Genomic DNA, 19,732 nt, shown 5'->3' on the forward strand with positions numbered 1-19,732 from the left:
GGAATAGGATCATTTGCATCCACTGAATTAAGCATCTTCAATGCACAGAACATTCATGGCATTAGCAATTGTTTTACCAACTCAAATAATTAGAATTGTCATAAAAATATCTCAAATACAACATGTTGTGAAAAGTTATTTTATTTGCTTGTATTTCACAAGCAGATATTTTAAAAGGTTAAACTCAGCTGAGAAAATTTAGACAGAACTTGTCTGCTGCTACCTCTGGAACCTCAAACTGAGATGACCAGAGTAGGGAGACATTCTGGTATGTGTTTTCCATTCAGAATTATGGAAATTGTAAATGAAATCATGGCTGTGGGTCCTTATCACTAAAATAATCAAAGGCAAATCTTTACTCCATGTACTTAAATCCTCAGAAAGCTTTCTTTTCCCATTGTTCAGATTTGCTCTCTTGCACCCTTCTATGCAGTAGTTATGTCACAGAAATCAAAGGCATTATGAGTGCAGCAAGGAGGTTCTGCAGCTGACCTGAAGGGATGTTTTTTATATTCATCTCATCCAGATGAATTACAATTAATTATCCTAAAATGTCTCTGAGGACAACATCTGCTACAAATTCTTTGGCTTGCTTTTTTTGGCATATTCCAACACTGTTTGAAACAAGGAAGCATGAGAGTTCACCACAGTATTTAACAGAGCGTTTTACCTGTCGGTACCACTAAATGAAGACATGAGTGTAAAATGGGAGAGGCTTTGCAGGAATATGCTGGAAAGTACAACCAGAACTCAAGACTGCAGTGTGGCCAGGCTTTCCTGCATCTCTGCCAATCCAGGTAGCCTTTCAGTGCCGTATGGAGGAGATCCGTTTCCATCTCCATTTAGAAAATTTCTTTCATTCTGCTTTTCAGTTTAGGCATGTGTCTGAGTTCTGCATGTCATGGGAAGGAGGTGTTTAATTCAGCCCTTACTTGGCTGTGGTCTTTAATGCTACCAGGCACGAGCAGAGAGAAAAAGACTGGGGTTGGCACCTGAGCTGGTTTGTCTCAATAACCCCTCATTACACTTCAGCATGGGATCATTTCTATTGGGGTCCTAAATACAGCTTAAGAGACCTGAACATAATCCATCCACTGACACTCTGGCTGTGCATGTGTGAAGACAATGAAGGAAGCAGGATCTGTTCAATATGACCACAGCAGACTGTCCTTGTTCAGCAAATTAAGCTCTTCAAACTGTGCTGTGGCCCGTTCAAAACACTTTTCTGGAGATGGGAGCATTAATTAGAAATAGTCATACAACATCATACTTTGCTTTATAATTTGTCCTTTCGGTCCTGGTTTCCAAACCCGTCTTTCCCACCACCACAACACAGTTCTCCTCTGGTACTACACATCTCCAGCAGTTCCTGTCTCTCCTCCCCACACACACACACACACAGCAGTAGGAGCAGGATTCAGAGCTTTAGGAACACAAACAAGCTCTTACCAGCCAACTCCACCCCCGTTGTGCAGCGCGACCCAGGTGGCTCCTCTGAACGAGTCTCCCACAAAGTTCTGCACTGCCATGTCTGGGAAGAGAGCAAAGGTGTTACTCATGGGCCACCTTCATTTTTGTGTTCTGCTGCTCCCTCCTTCCACTACCACCTTCACTGGGGCTGTGGGAAGGCAGGGTTGGAGGCAGGTTTTACTCACAGCTTCTTTCACAGATACATACTGAACATCTCATTCCTGGGAGGAACAGGCAAGAGAGATTTGTCTCCCACTCTCTGTCCTGACTTGGGAGGAAACAAATTCCAATTTTACTCTGTGGTTTATGAGGAGGGTGCTGATTCCTGCATTTGGCTCCAACACAAGCAGCTGAAGGACCTACCACTCTTCACCTCTGAGATAGTTCTTCAGGGTGGAGAGAAATACTAAGCACCCCTTTGGGATACCTCAGTCATGGAAGAACAGGCTGGACACATCCATGTGTATGGATTCAAAATGGGTAGGGCACCTGGAACATTGCACACCTTGCAGTTCTCAGAAGTTTGAAATATTTTCAGATCAGAGTGCAGAGTTACTTCAGCCCTGTGCAGAGAGCCAGCCTAAAGCTAAGGAGTTGCATTTTGGAGACAAAAGTTGGGGTAAAAATGATATCCACCCCAATTCTCTGAACATGTGGGAATTTTATCCTGAACAGGAACTGCTGAAACCACTAAGAAGGTTTGTCTATGAAAATCCTCAAAGAAACATAATTTAGCAAACAGATATGATTAGTGCATGATTTCTACTGAAATGTTCACTAGAATTTTGTATATACACTGCAATTTGTACTAAAGCATATACCCAGAGAGGTGGAAAGAGGTGCACATAGAGGATAAGAGTAAAATTTACTGAAAACATCCAGATTAAATTCAGGAAAGATTCAATACATAGTTCATCATATTTTTAACAGGAAAAAGAAGAGAAAAACAACAATATCCCCACCAGCCACACCTGCAGACGCACAGCTATGTGTCTGATGGAAAAATGAGTTTACTTGAGTGCTAATCTATGTTAAACCCTTTCAAAAGCTCCATTATGGCATCTTTTATCTGACATTATGTCACTTTAATAACGCAATTATCATAATTACAGAGCTGTCGAGATTGAATGGGAGAGATCTAAATCACCATATTCTCTAATGCACAGATTTTCTCCTCAGCCACTGGCCTGATAAGAGTGGAGGTTGGACAAGGAGTGAACTAACAATGCAATAACTTGCTGCTCCTTGGCTTTGATAAAAGTCATTGGCTGCAAATGTCAGTGCTGAAATACACTTTGCAGAGCAGCAATAACCCATCAGGCTGAGGTACTTTAAAACAAAATGAGACAAACAAACATTTTGGAAATGTTGTGTGTATTAAAGAGGAGCAAATTTCACCCAAACCGGCTCAAAAGTTGTGTTAAAACAACAGGATAGAAGGGAGAGAGGAAGACCTAAGATGTTCTTTTATTGCCTCCAGAGGCTCATCTGGTCAAACAGATTTAGGCCTGGTTTTAAAGACCAGTGATATCAGTGGCCAACAGGCTTTAGATAAGCCCTTGAAGAGGGCAAATGGATCACATAAATCACAAAATGCAAAGAAAACCACAAAGCATGATGAGCAATGGGGTTTATCAAGCCTTGTTTCTATTGTCCTCTTCTGAGGGCATTGCCTAATGATTACTTACGTTGCTAAGATGGGGACATTACTTTGAATTTCTGTTCTCTGTGCAGCTGCACCATTTTCTCTCAGCTTGTCAGAAAAAAACATTATTGAAGGCATCTATCTATTTGGCCTATTAGAACTAGCCAACATGCTCAAAAAGTGTTGAAGTGGGACTGATGGACACAGTTAAAAGCCTCATTTCACCAGGAAACCCAGTTAACAGGGAACTTTTCCCCTTAAAATTGAGCCATAATTTGGTTCTATTATGAATTCCCGTAATGGAAGTAATTCAATATGCTCAGCTTCCTCTATCATAATTTCTCCTTCTACAGCAGCAGATCCTCCAATCTCACACCTCTTTGTGATTGTCAGTTCATGACATACAGAAACACCACTGGGCTAAAGCTATTACCCTAATTTCCACTTTACAGATGGAAAATTGAGGAAGATTTAGGGTTAAAAAGTGCTTAGTGCTTCATTCATTTTTTCAGGTCTCCAACCTGATATTTCTTGTGTCTATTTCTCTAAAAGATGGTTTCACAAACTGAAAAGCAGGGTCTGGTTAGCACAGGTCAGGTGTGCAGAATTAAAGGCTCTTTTTGTAGATAATATCTATATGATTTGCCCACAGTCACACTCTAAGTGAGCAGCAAGGTCTGACTTATTCTTATGCCTTTACTATCAATATTCCCTTATGACCAGAAAAGTCCCTTTCAGAAAGTCCAGACTGTTTTCTTGAGTCCTCGGGCAATCGAATGAAAACAGCTGTGAACCTCTTTGCTTTAAGCAAGATATTATTATAAACCTGATTTTGAGCCTGTGGATCCCAAGGAAATATGGCTGTAATCAGATCACCTGTTTGAAATAGTGATTGAAAATTAAAATCAAACAGAAGATACAATCCTCTGAGACTGCTCTCCCTTTGTATGCAGATACATCTGGTGCATTTCCACGGAATTTCTAGCAGTGTTCAGAACCTCTTCTATGTAACCAGCTCCACATTCGTGTCTGTATTGCTGTTAAATCCCACAAAGCTTCTCAGGAAATCTGATTAATTGAGATTAAAGGGTGTTTTTTAAACAAAACATTTAAAAAATGTTGCATGAAAGAGCTATTTCTGTTTTAAAGTCATTTCCTTGCTGACCCAGGCAGACAAGCCTCAGCTGTTCCACTGACCTGCGCAAAAGGCCGATCCGTCGTAAATGTTTGACGTTTCTCTGAAAGGGCTGTCAGTCCCACTCACATCGTGGTGATCTCTGCTGAGGACTACTGGAGCCTGCAAAAAGCCAAGGACAAGACAGTGGAATCCTTCACAGATTGACACTGCTACTGAGGACCATTATATGCTCAATTCACTTCTGTCTTAAGTCTTAATATTTGGGGCCCTGCTAAGGAGTTAGAGTCCCTGTTTGTGCTCTCAGCAAATCACAGAATGATAAGTTGTGCTTGTAGGTGTCCAAGCAGAAAATTAGGCAGTCTCATCATGAAACAAAATTTCAGAGAGTTTCTAAACCCACCTCGTGTCGTGTTGTGTGACAGAGCACAATACTGGTGGCAGGCAGAGAGGACTGAGCTCTAACACAAACTGGTCCCATGTAAATGACAGGCACTTCTGCTCTCACTGCTTGAAGCTTTCTCCTTTCCCATCTGCCAGCCCAGTCTCAGATATTAAACACAATTACCAGAGCATATCAAGACACAGGAGACAAACCTTAATCTTTCCTTCAGAAATGGCTCGATTAATAGCCACAGCTATAGACACACGACCCTTCTGATCAGAATATAAGATTCTGGCTTGAGAGCCAACGACCTGGAAAAGAAAAATGACAAAGGGATAAGGTTCTCTGCAACTGGCTTATCTTCAGACCCCAGATGAATGGAGTCACAGGTATGACCCCTTTCCTTCTATAGAAGAAAGTGCAGATTATTTCTTCACCAACATCCAGCTTCCAGAAAAAAAAAATAATTAAATCCCTCTTTGAACTTAGTTTTATCTCCACTCACAGAATCCATGAGATGTATGTCTTTATCCAGCTGCTAGTGTCCAGTAAATTCCAATTTTAACTCAACCTGATTGCTAGACTATAATCCCCCTATCAACAAATCCCTTACCAACAGCTGAGAAGCAGAGGTTTGGAACTGGTGATGGTGGGCTGGAAGAGAAGAGAAATGTAGCAAAGAACATCTGCCCTGCACAGCTCTGCTGTGCTTCCAGATTAGGAGAGCACATATGTGCTCTACAGCATCCCTTGTTGGCTTCACAGGGACAGCCTGCCCAAAAAGGAAAACAAAGGATGAGCCACTGGTGTCCTGTCCTGCTTGCCATAATGCAGGAGGATGGCAGCTCTCAAGCCCCATCATCCGTTTTGGAAAGGGTTCTGGGAACTGCACGTGTGAGGAGCTTGGTCCACAGCAATGCCAAGGGGATATTTTGAATAGCACTGTGAAAGAAAGGTGGTTACAGCTGAGGTGGAGGGTGAACCACAGATATGTTTCACTCCAGATCCAAGAGGAGATATTGCTGGATTATTTTAACATTTCCAGATGGGGAGATGAAGGGAAAGAGCTGCTTCAGCTCAACCTAAAATCCTGCTGTGAAGAGAAGGGTTTCAATTGTCAGCCCCGAGAGTTACAGACTATGTTTTCATTCCTGTCCATTCCTGCTTTTGACCCCAGTATTCAAGAACTGCATTCAGGACCAGGAGCAGCCACATCTGCTGCAGGAGGTTGTGCACTTACCAAGCTGTGCCTGCCGGCTTCCCGAATCCAGCGGATGTTGTCATGGTACTGCTGCTTCACAGATGTGCTCACTTGCAAGAGAAAACAAGAAAAAGTACAGTTTGAAAATTACTGCAATATGTTCTAAATTTACTTAATTCATCTGGCAGCACTAGGGAGTCACATTCTACTCTCAGATACAAGCACGCATATAGGAAATGCTGTATAAAGCAGCTGATGCAGCAACTGCATCATGTATTTAGAGAAAGGTACAAGATGCCACTCAGAGGACAGCTGGAATGGTAACTCCCACTTGGATCTTCAGCAAACTAAATTAAACCTTGAAATGTGGTTTACACGTACTGTCCATTTTTGGTCTCCTGTTTTACTGCCTCCTAATGCCAATCTATTACTAATCTTTGCTAGATTAGTAGTTTCATCAAACTCCGTGACATTGGGTACTAGAATCCAACCTTGTACCACATAGTGAATAACTCCTTCGAGGCAGCCAGCAGAAATCCTCAAAAGCAGCTTGCAACACATACTTGAGGATAAGTTACACCAATGGACACCATATCTGGGATACAGATTTACACAGCAGTTATTCTGTACAACACAGCCCTTGGATATTTCCAAGGTAAAACTGAGGTCTTTTATCCAATGAAGAGATTTGTATGTATTTGTATTTGTCTCACATTTCTATGGAACAAAATCCACACAGGAAAATTTATTATGCAGCAGTTACTTTATGTATAAATCCTCCCTACACCTTGTTTAGATGTATATGTTATCTAAGAGGACATTTCTATGTAATAGGTTAGCATTCTCCAGCTTCTCTTTTCATTTATATCTGTCTCATTCCATCTCAATCAGCCAAACTAAAAAGGAATAGGAATAAAGATATTTCAAGTGAAAGACAGTGAAATATGGCACGTATCAGTCAGATACATGGTGACCTCAGCATAATCAGCTGCCTCCAAGGGCATAGCAGCATCTGTAAGGAGTGAGTCACAAAAGGGTTAGGGGTAAGGAATGAGAGAAATATTGTTTGACTGTCCTCATTAGGGGGTTTTACAGCTCAGATGGGGTCACTGTGGCTGCAGAAGCTACTGTCTGTAAGCTCTTTCTCTGTGGTCTAAACTATGCCACATTACCTTGCTCATGTGGCCTGTGACAACAGCTGAGCTACAGTGACCTGTTCCTGCATTGGAGCTTCAAGACAGTCGTCTCTGCAGATGCCCAGATAGAATGTTCTCTGTTACTTCCCATCTCTCACCCCTTTTCAAGGCAAATTATAACGTACAGACAACGCATGTTTCAAAGTCAAGCTGGAGAAACTGCTGACTTGAATTTGTCCCTGAGAAGAGTGTGTGGACTACTGCTTCTGCACTAGGCAGTATGAGAGCAGTTATGCAGGGTAAAACTAGAAAAAAGAAAAAGGATAGTGTAAGAAGCTCACATTGAACCCGTGTTAAAACACATTGTTTAAGGGAAATGAAAAATATGCTCATTCCTGCAGAGGCAGGCCTTCCATACCAAGAGCTTTAATGATGCTAAAAAGACCTGTCAGTGCTTGAGAGGTTGGCTTCAAGTGATAGCTTCTAAACTCTGCAGTGAGGATTAACATGTCAGCACTTCACTTTGCAGGGAGTGAAAGATGAAACAGCTGCTAGTGCTGTTCTAATAGGATTGTGCTGCCACTTAGAAGCTTTAAGGAAGCAGCCTCTATAAGATAATGGGTACTGTTCACTTAGCTTACTATAGATATGTAATGACAGTTTATTGGAATATCTCAAAAAAACCCCAACAAAACAAAACAAAAAACCCCCAGAGAATGTGTTCCTTTCTATCACTTTCATAAGCTGTAGCATAGAACACTTACCATATTTTATACTTCACAGTGCACATGCTTACAGAAAAGATCTTACAGAACCCAGGTAAGATACAGAAGAGAAGCCAGGTGAGAATACTGGCTGCAAGGACCTATCTCAACATCTGCCCCTTCCAGCCAGCTCAAATAAACTTGGATTTCATCAGCTGTCCCTGGGGAAGTGAGGAATACTCCCTTTTATTTAGTCTTATTTCCTGCAATTGGAAAAAATCTCACAATTTTTTTCTAGAAAGACCTTCACTGTGGAGTAACTCCATGTACCTCATTTGCTAAACTGCTGCCTCCACCTTCCCATACCAACAGGAATGTGTTTAGAAGTCAGGCAATGAACTGTATAGTTTCTGGTATTCATAGGCCCTTGTACACACTGGGGGTTTAAAATACACTGGAAAGCATTGTGTACCCAGAGAAATTGTCCCAAGGAACACAGAGACTGGCTCCCTTAGAGAGATTTATATTGTTATGCATCAGCTCAGCCTTCAAACTACCACAGAGGTCCTAAATCCACGTTACACCCCAACCATCAGTGCTGCATCTCTCATGCAAAGGCCCTCTTAAAAGCTCAGGTAGCTTAGAAGCAGATAATAAAACTACATAAATCTCACAAACTCTGAAAGAAATTCATGTCCACAAAAGAAGAAGAATGGTTAACAGTGGACTGAAGGCCAAGTCAAAGGTTTAGACCTGGAATGCAACAGAGTTCAGCTCTGTGGAGTTTTCACGCAGTTTTTATAACAGATTCTTTCATAAATTTCTAAGGTAGGCTCAGATTTCAGATATGTATATGTGTGAGGCTATCCAGATCCAGAAATCTGCTCCAAACCCAGGCCTCATGGAAAGTGGACTCCAAGGGGATTATTCAAGAATATGTGTGCATGAATGGCTGTTTATTTTCTGATCAAATTCTGCTTTTCTTTCTCTTTGAATCAAATTCCCATTGCCAAATTTAACAACAAATCGAATAATAGCCTTAAGCCCTTAAGCCTGTTTTCACCTGTTGGGTGTATATATGTAATTTTTTTTCATTTAAATCAAGAATATACAAGCAATATTTCAATGCTTTTTGTTGGTGCAAGAGACTTCTCTCCCTAGCTTTACATTACATCTGTATAAACACCCACACACCCTTGTACACACAGGAACTGCTTCATTTCCCAGTTTTGTAATGCAAACCATCCAAAGGTCATACAATGGTTCAGTCCTGAGAGATCATCTCTGGAAGCTGCAGTACCTGGCAGAAAAATCACTGCAGATTTCTGAAGACAGATCCAGCACTGTAGTAATGGACTTCACCCTTCCTTCAATAAATCCAAGGGACCAGGCTTAAAAACATGGAAGTTTCAATACCCACAGAACAGAGTAGGCACTTCTGGGTATTGCATTAAACACAACTCGTGCTTCAGTGCTACTTCTTGAGATTTACTCCTAAGGAAAGATGAGGAGAACAGACAGAACCAAGGTCCTTGCAGGGTCAGACCCACTGCACCAATAATTCACCTCTTGGGAGAAAAAGGAGGCTGGACACCAGCCTTACATTATAGGAAGACAAGAGTAGTTTTATTCCAAATGAGAGGCATCTGAACATGGTATATCCTTTTCAGAGATACCACCCAGGATCCTCCCAGTACTTATTGTCCCAGAACAAACAGGAGAGCATTCAAAATGTTCACAGTTCTATTTGTATTTCAATGTCTTTCATGAAAAAAAAGCAACAAATATTTCAATATTACCAGGAAAAAAAAATATTATGCTCTCATTCTCAAAAAATGGTTTGGATTTCTGATCCATTTCCTTTTGTTCTGGCAGGATTCCCCAGAATTCAAAGATTCTTTTGTTGATTCTGGAAAGCACAAACTTTGGTGCTCAAAACAGAAGAGCAGAGGACTTCAGTGCTTGGGAACAGTGGCAAGCCTTTGAGCCTGCTGTCTGGTAACTGCAAAGGTAGACAAAGAAAGAGAAAGAGGGTAGGGCCTTCCTCTCCATCCTGGAAGATCAGGATCAATGTCTGCTGACACAAACTTAGCTTTGTCTCAGTTCCCATTCATAAGCAGGGGATACCAGCAATAGCCCGGTTTCAGGGATGTGAAGAGTGGAAGAGTGTGATTCCTAGATCCTAGAGCAGCATACAGAGCCATGCAGGTATTCCAGACTGGTTCCACCAGTGAGTAGAAATAGCTGTCCATCGACTAACAAGTGATCTCAAAATTGTAATCACAAAAAAATGACACTGGATGGAGCACCACACCCAGGAAACCTGGGTTTCCTGCTCTGAGCTCCTTGCTAACTCGTGAAACCTCCCTAGATTTTCATGCCTCATTTACCTGTGAGACAGGGGCAAAACAATTTGACTCCTTAAATTACTCTTGGAGACCTGATGGTGAAAGTTTCACCTTTAAAGTTTCAAGGTGACAAAGTTTAAAAACACCTGTAACAAATAAAAAGAAAGGCTCTTAGCCAAAATTGCTTTGGGACCAGCATCCGTGGTGCTTTTGTTTTACCTGCAGGCTACACTCCTACCAAGAGTTTAGACAACAAGGCTTCCTGCCTACATGGAAACTGGAGGAGCCTGCTTTCCATGTTTTCAGCCAAAAGCTGACACACATTTCAACTCTGGGTTTCCTTTTCTCTCCAAAAGCCCCCCAGGGAGGGGAGCACAGGATGATGCCTTACCTCCCTGCCGTATGGCATCTTCCAGCACTGACATGGCAATGGAATCAGTTGTAGCAAGGTCCTGTGGGTCACCTGAGGTACAAACCCAGCGGAATGGCCCAAATCCCAGGGAAAAAATGTCCCTGGGAAGAGAACATGTTTCATTAAGAGATAGTTGAAATTCTTTCCTTATTTATCCTGGCTGCTAGCAGTGCTTTTCTTTCATTAGCTGGAGACGGAAGAATTTGAAACATTTTCAGTGCACTAATCTAAACAGAAGCATCAAGGACCATTAATTGAGAAATTAAACAGTGCTGTTTCATGCAGCCATCCATTGGTATATAAAAGTATAGTCAGGCCAGAATTTCCATAGTCATGTTAGACAGTTCAATCAAGTGCATCATCAGATGAATTGCAGCTTTTCTTCAGTTTCATCAAATATACTCTCCCTGCTGCCTGGTCTTTGTGTCCTTAACCCAGGCTAACCCTGAGTGCATCTACACTGTCAGACAAGTGCAGGTTCTGACCGAGTGCCTGAGTCCAGCCTCATTTGCTGTCCACATTGTTTGCATACAATAATGAGACACGCTTCACTTGAGGGCCGGAAGAAAAGATCTAATCTGGTTGGGGCCTTACTCCACGTTCAGGCTCTTATTCACATGGCATAGGCAAGCTAAGCATGAGTCAGAGGAAAAATGAGTTATAAATCCAGTCCCTCAACAGATCTCCTGAGCTCAGCTGTTTCTACAAGCAGCATGTACAGTGTGGGTGAGAGGCACTGCTGGTGACCAGGGCAGAAGAGTGTCCTGTTTCCATCATACTTTTAACTTCAGGGCAGATATAAGGCTTGGATGACTTGGAATTGATCTCTACAGCTCTGAAGAGACAAGCTCTCAGCTTTTAGCACCTAGAAGTGAAATTTTCTTTAGTCACACTGTGAGGCTGTGACTTGGCTCTTCTTGAGCAGAACTGCTTAAGGAAAATTTGTGCAAAGACAAAATGTAGCTATTCATGTAAAGGAGTGAAGAGTGTTGATTTGACAATGGCTGGCCTACACTAACTCTGGCATAACATTTGTGAGAGCAATTTTCCTACTGCTCTTGCCTCCTTTGGATCACTTACAGTGCACTGTCAATCTGCATTAATTTCTGTAGTACTCTCCCTCTGAACAGAGGGAATCACAAGGTACTTGACAGCATATTCCCAACTCTGCCCAACATACCCCATGATGTGCTGAACATAGGAAGGATATCGAAATTCTGTTTTATTTGCTCCTTTTTTTGCAACATCAGCACCTATAAAAGAATTTTAATAGTCAGTCACTTGATGGAGGGAAACTATAAAATGCAGAACCAGGCTGCACAGAAGTTCCTATGAAGGTTGTACCTCAGCCAGGGACGGTTGGGGTTTCAAAGAACATGAGAGAAAGAAGGACTAAAGATTAGAATTACAGTGGATAACCCTATCCTATTTGACATACACAGCTGGGAAGATGCATGCAGGATTGTCCTTGTTTCCACCTATAACTCCAGGATCTACTCACCAGCTCTCTGGGCTTCCAAGAGAAAAGCATTGCCATAATCCCAGAAAAACATGCCCTTATCAGCTAGTTTGTTAATAGCAGCCACATGCCTCTTCAGACTGAAATAAAGAAGGGAACAGTAAATCTTGAGGTCGATGAAATATAAAAATGAGTAATATCATTAACTAACCAAAGGCATGGGAGTAGGAGGAGACAGAGGGAATGAAAAGACCCCAGATAAATTCAGACATAAAACATCAACTGAGATGCTTTCAGTGTCTATAGCACCTGTTATCCCCAAATCTTGAAGTGATTTACAGTCATTGAGGAAACTTCACTAAATAGAAAAGAGGTGTCATATCTTTCAGCCGAGCTATGCAGCCAGCTCTGGAGATGGAAGCTGATAACGAAAAGCAGCTTGCACAAAACTGCAGAACAGTTTAAGTAGTTCACACAGCAAGCAGAGAAAAAAAGAAAAACAGAACATCACTGTTCTGGCCTCTACCTTGGCCCAGACTGCCCAATTTACCCTTTCCAGAAGCGGATCATACCCTGGGACTGCACGGCTTGAAGAGCAAACTAAGCTCAAAGGTGGGGGAGATGAATTGTCAAACCTTTACCTCTCCTGCACCAGCGTCCGGAACTTCCCTGGGTTGGAGGAGAGGAGCTGTTTCCCCTCCTCAAAGCTGAGCTGTACTGGGTAGTACCCCCCATTAAATGGGTTGTGACAGGAGGTTTGGTCAGAGCCCAGGTCAACCAGCAGCTCTCCTGTTGTGTCCAGCTCGTGCACCAGCCTCTCCCTAGGGAGGACAGCAAATGGAACACAAGGGTGAAGATCCCCCTTCTGACAGCACTTTTTCATGAGCATCTAGAACAATGTATGCAGCACTAAATTTAATGCCTCTACCAAGTTTGGGAACTAATTCCACATTGGCCAAAAAGACAGAGCATTAATGTATTCATTATCCATTCATACTACTCACCACAGATCTACCACATTCCCATGGTAACCCAAACTGAGGGCAATTTTTTTCTTTCTTGCTTCTCTAGAAAATAATAAAGATTGGTTGAAGAAAATTCACCTCATTCTATCTTGAAATATACAAATCACACACAGAATCAAACCCAGCAAAAAAAAAGAGCCTATATGTTGTTTTCAACACTTGTCTCAGAAACAGATCTTTCAACATTCACATAATTGTTAATCACAGATTCCATGAAGCTTGAGTGATGCTGCAAGTGTAACATTAGTTGTAATTGCTCAGTGCATATTCATGAAACTAAATGAAGACATGTTTAACATATACAAATAATGTGAAGCATTAGTGGTCAGTAACAAAGACTGCTGCAGCTTGGGAAGTCAGACTCACATTCCAAAGCAGACCTGGAATAAGAAGAGGTGTCCCTCAACTCCTTCAGTAAGCAGACTACAATGGCACAGTGCAGAAAGATGTGAAGGGAGGGTTAGGAAGCAGAGATAAACTCACTGGGTTATGTTACAAGTCATACCTGAGGCGAGCAATGCAATGGTCCAGGTTGTTGGAGATTTCCATCAGCCATCCCTGCTTGTGACGTTTCAGAAGTGCTGCTTCATCAACCTAAGAGAAATAGCAGAGATCTTAAAACTCCTGTTTCCCCCATGCAGTCATTTTTACCTAGAGTTTTTCAATTACCCTGCAGGAAAAAGCAACAAAAAGTAAAGGTAATAGCCCTACTATTACTTGAGTTATCCATATACATTGCAAAGATATAGATAATACATATATACAACTATTGTTCAAATGCTTTTTACCTCATTTTTTAAAAATTTTCTGTTCTTTTTTACTCCAGGTTCAAAACAGGAAATACTTTTTTTGATACATCACTTCCCAAAATACTTAATGTATCAAAATTTATCATTGAAATTCTATAACAGGTAGTACATTTCTGAAAACTTCAAATTTTCCTACTGTTTATTTTCATTATTATGTTAAAAGGAAAAAATGTTTTCAATTTATTTTTCAAATCTGGCTATTTTTTTGTGAAAATAATGCTTTTTAATAGTTAAGAAAATGTTTTTGTTGTTGTTGATCAGCCCAGAGATAAATTTCTGCCATGCTGCCCAAGATGAAGGTAGGGTTTGCTGAATAAAATTAACCCTCACTTTTGTTCTTGGGCTGCTGGTTGAAAAGCTCAACCAAATATGGAAAGAAAAGAGAAAAGCATTTTCCTGTCCCAGCTGCCTAATGCCACTGGAAAATAGCACAGAGAAAAACAAAACTATGTCTTTAATTCCCCCTTGCCTGAACTTTGAAGCTCCAAACAAGCTCAATCCCAAATCTGTCCTCTCTTCTGGGCTCAGCTTCTGTGTGTGCCAGTGTGTACATGCCTAAGAGACAGCTGGATAAAAATATAAATGGATGGACCAACGATGGAGGCTTTGGCACAGATTCCATATTAATGGTCCAATGTACAAGCTTGCACATCATTAATATGCTTATAATGAGCTATCAGTGGCATAAGGCAAGTGGCAAAATTAATTTAAACCAATATTCTGTGGTGACAACAGATTTAAATCCCCCACAGTGATGTGTCTTCATGAGAACACATAACCTGAGTATCTTCTGGTATTTCATTAAAGCATTTTTTTACTTCCCTATAATCTTTCCCCATCATTTTAATTCTTCCTCATTAAGAAATTATTTACTTGTAAATTAAATAAGTTCTGTATTCAGGTGCTTCTTGAACACCAGAAAACCTTTTCTTCCCTAATTATTCTTAGCATGGAACACCATCCATCATTTTCCACATCAGTAACGAAGACTATCTTTCCCAAACCCCAAAATATGATAATAAGTGTCACTGCCAATGGAATTATTCAATGAAGTCAGGTGCTATGGGGGACAGCTTCTTCTGAGATATTTAAATCAGCACAGGAGGAAAAATATTAAGTGGTCTGTATGAATTACAGGAATTGGGTTCATTTAAATCCCCACATAACACAGATCAGATCTTTTTAAATGTTACCACATCCTACATATTTTACTTTAGTTCCCTCTGACATTCCCAGTCTTTCACAGACTTGCTGGCTCAGGAAAACTAGCTTATTGAACCACACTTTGAAAAATATGTTCATTTTTGGATCAGCATCTCAGTAGTTTAAAAACTGCATAAAGATGATGAGCTAATGTTGCCTCCAGTGTAACCCCAGAGAGCCCAGTGCAGCTCAGAGGAGATATCTGTCCCTCCACACAATTATTTCATAAAATCACAATCAGCTTCCTGTCAAACAGGAGAGGTAAAATACTTGCACCACTAATCCCTTCTGTTGGAGCTTCAGAAGCCCTGGCTGACAAAATGATCTCTTGCACAATTCAGTGTCATTTGCATAAATAGTTCCTTAAATAAATAATTTGTACATATATATAGCTATCCACATGTGCTCCTGAGACTCATTTCCGACAAGGATCATCTCACAGGAGATAAAAACCAGGCGATATTCAGTCTCCTGAACAAAATCATCTGCAGCCATGGAGATGAAAAGGACAAAGGATGGCTGTCAGTGGCATTCACTGAAATCTTTCTTTTGTATTCTAGTGTTTGAAAGACCATGATGGCAGAAGTCTGAATAAAGATAATTCATTCATTAATTATTTATTCAATAGTAAATTGAATAAATTTATTTCATCTGCAGGGAGTACCTGCTGAGATCTCAAATACATGCAAAACCCACGTGCTAACAAAAGCACCTTTGCACCATTGTTGTAAAGCTGACAAAGCTCAAGCCTTCCATGAGAGACCTGAGGTAGCCAGAACAGCCAGGTTTACTGGCCCTGACATGGGCAGTCTGACTCATTATGTTTTGCAGTTTAATTGTAATTAAAATAAGTCAGATTGTGATATTCTTACTCTTTCCACTGCAGTGAGACATGCCCACAGCGTAGGATTTCCAGCTGTCTATAAATGACCTCAGCTGAGAAGGCCAAGCTCCCACTGCAGTCAGCTCTGACTGGAGCTTAGTTCTCAAAAATCCCTTTTTCTGTGGAGAAACAAGAGCCCATCACATGCAGCTACTCAGAAGAGCTCAATGCATTTCGGTCAGTCCTGGATCTGCTCCTCCAAGAATGTTTCTCCAGTGTATTGAAATCAAAGCCAGCCACGAGGAAAGACATGCATGCAAAAGTTTAATGTTCCTAAGCAGTCAATATCACTAAATGTGAGGTGAGGGCCCTAAGTGCAGCAGGGTCCCCAGGCAGGTGCAAAAGAGAGCCACTCTGTTCCAAAAACCCGGCCTTTTCAAGCCATTAGCTGATTATCAGTTACTTTTAAACCCTAACAAACCATAATTCAATCACCAATTCACCACAATGTGAACATGCAGTGGTTATATAACTTGCTTTTCTAGCCCTAATTCAGCTGAATCTCTTTCCCATAGCCCTTTACTTACTCAGCCAGAGTAACAGGCCTGAACCATGATTTTACAAGGTCTCTCTTCTATAAAGCCTCACTTACCAGTAACAACTAAACATCATCACTACGTTTTCACAGAACTTCAGAGCATCAATCTCTTCTAAAAGTTGTTGGAGTGCTTGTGCAATCCCTCCTTCCATCTGCTCACTAGAACAGAATCCTATGATCAGCACAAGAGCTGAGAAGAGGGGTATTGGGAGAACCTTTCTATGTGAAAATGTCTCTCACTCAAAACGTGCAGGCATATGCACTTTACCAAATGATGATATTTGCATTCTCCACTAGATGATACTTTAGGATATCTGTGGATCCAGTGGATCCTATCATCCACAATTCTAACTGTATGGGCATTAGCATTCTTCCAATCACAAATCATTATTAGATTCTCTTTGTTTACAGGAAGAAGTTACTGGGATAGTTTAGCGTATTAGGAACAGAGAAATTTTCCACAAGATGAAAGACTCTCTACAAATATATACTGTGGGAGAGTTTTGGGAACAGGGAAAGTGATACTACAGAACTTATCCCCCACCAGAATTTTCTCTGAGCAGAGTTTACCTTCATTTCCTAAAAACTGGGGTTCTCAGAAGTGCTTCTGATTAACCTCAGATCTCAACAAAGTCCCATTGACCTCAAGGAACCACAACATCAAACAACTTCATTAGTACCAATCTTGTTAAGTGAACCATGCCAACATTTTTAATGGGTACTTCCTATTGTGTCTAATAAGGGTGCTGGGGGTTTTAATCAAAGTTAATTAACACAACACCTTCTTAAGACAGACTTTTTATAGGCAGAAGAGAATGTGGTTCTCATGGGAGCTGCCTGTGGAGGTTACACTTTTTCATACGTGAAATGAGGGTAGTTCAAACAGAGGGAATGGCTCATCTGACAGCATCATTCTGCATCATTTCTGAAGCAATTCTAAGTCCATATCTTTGCAGTCTGATCCAATGAATAAAGAATGGAATAGCAGTGAAAAATGCTCAGCAGTGGAAAAGAGGAGACATATATTAGAAAATAGTATCTTTTCTGAGTTTGGTTTGTCAGTGTCACTTCAGGAACCCGGCAGATGAGAAGAACAAGGGCTGTGACTCAGCACAAGGAGAGAAGACAGGAGGACAGCAGCACTGCTCTCACCTCTGCAATGATCCCCACACAGCCAGCAATGACTGCAGCCTTTGCCTGAGCCCCGCTCATCCCTCCAAGGCCAGAGGTGACAAACACCTTCCCGGACAGCTCCTCTGCCTTCAGGTACCGACGGCCCGCGTTCAGCACCGTGAGCTGCACACAACAAACACTGCCGTCACCAGGAGACATTTCCACTGCAGTCCTGAAAGATCTTCTGTCCCTTTAGCAAACAGACTCTGAAACTCTGGGGTCATCAGCACCATGAAGCACTCTAATCCTTTAAGAAGGAAATGTGTTAACAAAATGATGTTGTGAAGCCATCTGTCCTCATTATGCTTATTTCTCTCATCATGAAATAGAATAATCAGTGGTTCCCAACATGCTGCTCTTGCAGCATAGAGATTTAAGGGTGGCAGAAAAGGACAGCTTTGGAAAACAGCCAAGAATATGTTTTTATATAGCACATTTGGTCAATTCATACTTCACATATTGTAGCTAAATATGAGCTCAGATTGAGACCTTGATTGCAAATCCCTTCAAGTCTGTGCTATGGACAAGACACATCTAAGTGAAAAGATATTAATTTTTTATGGAGCAGGCAATGAGAATTTCTTTAGTAGCCACAAATTCCTCTCACAGCAGTCCAACCCCCTCCCACAGACAGCCACTGTGGGAGAAAACCTCCTCCAAGAGGTGCTGGCAGGGAGCTTTCCCAGGTCCTTACCACAGTCCCATGGACTATTCCCTGAGGCCCAATGTAGCAGTAGCTCCCTGCAGTCATCTGACCATACCTGGGGACAGCAAGGAACACGGTGAGACCACACACTGCTCAGGCTGGAGTGGCGCTTCCTCTTGTCTTGTGTCTCCAGTACAACAAAAAACCCTCTGGGCTTCTATTTGTCGTTAAAGGTCTGCTGTTATCAAATTCTCAACTTGGAGTTTTACCATTAGCAATGCACCAGCATCTTTTTGGAAGAGTGTTTAGCTCATTAAATTGAGCTCAAAAATGCATGGATCAAAATCTGAGTGTAAAATGGTCTTGGCATTTAGCACAGTGACAAAAGGATACCCTTTTTAGACCTCACTGGAATCTCTGAGGGTTTCAGTGGCACTCGTGCCTCTCAGACACATGGCCACTCTGGAAGCTTTTAGCCCAGAATGATTGAAAACGTTTATACTAAATTCCCAGAGAAGTGGGATAGCTCTTTGGCTGTTTTAATTTATTCTCTCCTCAGTACACAAAAGGATGATAGTCTTGTGCTCATCAACAGTAGAAGAGTATGTAAAAATCATTTTAAAAGGAACACTTTCTACTTCAAAGTTTCTCTTAGCATGAAAGAATGTTTTATGACTTGTTTTTTCCATAGACTGCAAAACAACCACTGAAAATTAGAACTAGCAAATGCTTTAAGTGGTTTGTGATTAAGGCTTTAGGCTATTTTTCAGCCAAGCCTCACACATAATATTAGTTCCTAACAGACCTCAATTACATCCTTATATATGTGGCTGAACATAACTCAAACTCTGAAGTAATTCCATTTAAGTGTTCATTAATGCTTTGCAGCATCAGTGCTTCATGCAGCACAGTTGAAATCCATCTGCATTAGAAATTTTAACCATTCACTGCTTGATGTCTAAATTTTATTTTAGTTAAGTATTTGATATATTTTAATAGTGAGCTATCTTCTTACATTGTTACACCCAAAGCAAACATCTTCTCATATTCATCTCTGGAGGAATAGTTGGGAATAACCTAAGAAAACAACCAAAATAAAATCCACATAAGCAAATTAGAGATTTACGCAGGTCTTTTAAGCAGCCTAAATTTCTTTAACTATTTCTGTAACTATTGCTTATGCAGAAAAACAGCAGAAACAGGAGAAGTAATCCAGGTGTTTTATTTCACATATTCTAGTATTAGAAACAAAGATGTCCAGTCTTCCTGGCACTGTGCCTGCCACACAAGTTTTAAGGAGTGCAGTTCCCCAGCCACAAAACTAACCTGCAGGGGAATGGATACTGAATGGCTCAACAGACTGGCAGTGAACCAGTGTTTCCACTTGTCCACCTTGCCTTGCAAGAAAAGCAGTCCAGATGTCTGAGGCTCTGATTGATCATGAAGCATGTTTGCTTACTGAGGGCTTTTAAATCTTCCAGGCTGAGCCTAGCTGAACTGTTTGGGGCAAGGAAGTGTCTCAGACTCAGTCAGAACAGAGATTTTCTAATAAGGAGAATG

At 41.2% G+C, this 19,732-nt stretch overlaps 1 protein-coding gene across 1 annotated transcript in view; it reads right to left on the bottom strand.

Moving 5' to 3' along the window:
- UROC1 (urocanate hydratase 1) overlaps positions 1-19,732 on the bottom strand; it is a 37,449-nt gene that overhangs the window by 4,535 nt on the left and 13,182 nt on the right. Inside the window, exons 6-18 of the mRNA XM_058845445.1 lie at positions 19,188-19,249; positions 18,221-18,287; positions 17,506-17,649; positions 13,426-13,514; positions 12,900-12,962; positions 12,537-12,716; positions 11,938-12,035; positions 11,617-11,689; positions 10,416-10,537; positions 5,876-5,946; positions 4,848-4,946; positions 4,313-4,412; positions 1,450-1,531 (exon numbers count right to left, since the gene is read on the bottom strand). Of these exons, the coding sequence (XP_058701428.1) occupies positions 1,450-1,531; positions 4,313-4,412; positions 4,848-4,946; positions 5,876-5,946; positions 10,416-10,537; positions 11,617-11,689; positions 11,938-12,035; positions 12,537-12,716; positions 12,900-12,962; positions 13,426-13,514; positions 17,506-17,649; positions 18,221-18,287; positions 19,188-19,249 (1,250 nt within the window). The remainder of the gene's footprint in view (positions 1-1,449; positions 1,532-4,312; positions 4,413-4,847; positions 4,947-5,875; positions 5,947-10,415; positions 10,538-11,616; positions 11,690-11,937; positions 12,036-12,536; positions 12,717-12,899; positions 12,963-13,425; positions 13,515-17,505; positions 17,650-18,220; positions 18,288-19,187; positions 19,250-19,732) is intronic.

Source organism: Poecile atricapillus, chromosome 9, assembly GCF_030490865.1.
Source record: "Poecile atricapillus isolate bPoeAtr1 chromosome 9, bPoeAtr1.hap1, whole genome shotgun sequence".
NCBI lineage: Eukaryota > Metazoa > Chordata > Aves > Passeriformes > Paridae > Poecile > Poecile atricapillus.